The sequence below is a fragment of the Nesoenas mayeri genome, assembly GCF_963082525.1.
Source record: "Nesoenas mayeri genome assembly, chromosome: 2".
NCBI lineage: Eukaryota > Metazoa > Chordata > Aves > Columbiformes > Columbidae > Nesoenas > Nesoenas mayeri.
Window position 1 is genome coordinate 115,780,278 of NC_137543.1, and position 2,494 is coordinate 115,782,771.

At 44.4% G+C, this 2,494-nt stretch overlaps 1 protein-coding gene across 1 annotated transcript; it reads right to left on the bottom strand.

The window, feature by feature from the left end:
• Positions 1-403: 403 nt before the first annotated feature.
• On the bottom strand, positions 404-1,557 carry CX3CR1 (C-X3-C motif chemokine receptor 1; the record flags this gene model as incomplete). The annotated part of the gene is made up of 1 exon (XM_080364312.1): positions 404-1,557. One exon carries the CDS (start codon positions 1,555-1,557, stop codon positions 493-495), a length of 1,065 nt encoding a protein of 354 aa, XP_080220438.1. The 3' UTR covers positions 404-492.
• Between the last annotated feature and the right edge of the window lie 937 nt (positions 1,558-2,494).

Sequence of the window (2,494 nt, forward strand, 5' to 3'; positions counted from 1 at the left end):
TTGCTACATTAGGCCCAGGAGTTTCTAAAAGATATTTGTTCCTCTCATCAACTATGAAAAATATTGCCCTTTACTAACAGTCAGCTATCACTCATTAAAGAGATCTCTCTTCCCTTAAAAAAGGTGTTTAGGTCTATGTACATTTGTACCACATGTGCCTACACTGACACACCTGCAAGTTTCGATGATGAGGCTGTTTAACAGCTTCCCTGTCCTCAAAATCTTCTCCATCTCCATTCAAGGCACAGAGCTCTGTGTTTGATTCTGCTTTCCATCTTCCTCTCTCTTGATTCAATTCCATGTTCAGTCTTGATATATCGTATTAATACTGGTTTTGTTCTTAAAATCTTTATTGTTTTAGAATACTTAATGACAGGCATGTCAGTAATTCAGTGTGGCCATAATGCTCTTCATATGAGTAATGGCAATCTCTCAGCAGTGCCTAACCCTGCAGAAGACATATTTACATATATTTCTTCTTCACAGAGCCTTTTAGACGAAGACAGAGCCATCCTGGTCACTGGTGTTCAGGGTTATGTTGCTGTTCACGGCGCTTTCTCCATAGCCAGATGAAGAGGTGACCTGGTAGCGACTGCAGGGGCCACAGAAACACAGGAAAGGACAGTACTTCAAGCAGACACGATAAAGGTATTTTCTGAATTTTTCCCCAGCAAAGGCATAGATAAGAGGATTGAGACAACAGTGGCTGAATGCAATGGTTTCGGTCAGGTGCATTGCGTAGTCCAGTGATTTAATTTGGCTGCAACTTGTGAATACCTCATAGTGCTTTAAAGTCTCTAGAAAAATCAGTACATTGTAGGGGGACCAAAACAGAAAAAACACGACCACCACAACCAAGATGAGTTTTACGGCGCGTGCTTTTTTCTGATTTTTGCAGAACAGCAGGGTTTTGATGATCCCGCAGTAGCAATAACATATGATACAGACTGGGATGAAAAAGCCAATGGCATTCAGCTCCACATTGCAGAACACCGGCCAGATGTTCTCCAGCTCCTGGGGGAAGACAGAAACGCAGTCGTTTTCTACTAGCTGGGAGAACACAAAATGTGGCACTGAAACTAAGACTGCTATTGCCCACACTCCGCAGGTTATAAGTAAGCCATGTTTCACTGTTCTGGATTTCAGAGAATATGTTGCCCGGACAATGGCCAAGTATCTGTCGATACTGATAACAGTGATAAAGAACATGCCTCCAAAGAAACCAATGTAATACAGTGAGGAAACAGCTGTGCATGGAATAGTCCCGAGGGTCCACCCACGCACCGTGTTGGAAGCCCAGAAGGGGAGGGAGATCACGAAGAGAAGGTCCGAGATAGCCAAGTTCAGGAGATAGATGTCAGTGATGCTTTTTTTACTGCCTTCTTTCACAATGGCTAAAACCACCATTACATTCCCTGTGAGGCCAAGAGCGAACACTGCAATGTAAAATATTGGCAGAAATATTTTCCCGAATTCTTGGATGTCAGTCTTATTGCAGGAAAAAGCATGTTCATCGTAAGTGTATTCAGCTGTTGTTTCTGTGAATGCTTCCGTCATGCTGAATATTCTGGCTAAAGGCAACAGCAGAAGGGAAAAGAGAATAATGTTAGAGAGAGACATCCAGTATCTGCTACAGTAAAATACTGCGAGACCTCACCAACATGCATACTTTGGGATTCTGTCACTATTTGGGTTAGTAAGAGTTGTATTACTGCAGAGGTGATGGTTGTTACTAAGAAAAGCCCATACTCTGCTGTTACATGTACTTCACTGAAAATTAACTCTTTAGGATAGCAAAAAAATAAATGAGAATTTCAAGGGCTGTTGAATAAGCCCCTGCATATCGGAAGAGCAAGAGAAACAGCAGCAAACAAACATCTGAACAACAGAGCTCTGCAAGGGGCTGCATTACAGCACGAGAAACGCAGGGGCTCTCCCAGCCCTTTGCGCAGTGCTCAGCAGGACATGGTACCTCACGTGTCACTGTTGATCGGCAGGTGGTGCCTCTCAGCACCAGCAAGGGCCCAATCTTGCCCCACACATTAACCCCAGGGTGGAAGTGTGGTAAGATGCCCAGTTTGGCCAAGTCTGAGTCGATGTTTGCTGACATGGGAGGAGCAAAGTTTGCACTGGGCCAACCCTTGGGAGCAAGTGTATCTTCAATGAGTTTGGTTTTTGTTGTTTTTTATTTTTTAATCATCCTATGATCAAAAGAAGAAACTATATTAACGCTTTTCCTCAAGCACCAAAGCGTCTTGTGACTGCTTCTGCCTCGGCTGCGAGGCGGTCATGTTGGCGCCAGGGCTTGCTACCTTGGAGGCTGCACCATAAGAGAGTATGGGGTGCAGGTGTGTGACCTCTGGGCCCACTAGTCTGCACATCCCATAAGTGGGGCACCTGTCAGTTCCTCCTTTGGGATGTGGTGTTGAAGTCTCTGCAATGATTTCTATTTGAAGGGAACCAAAAATCCTGGAGGGGTGCAGATTTTACTTGC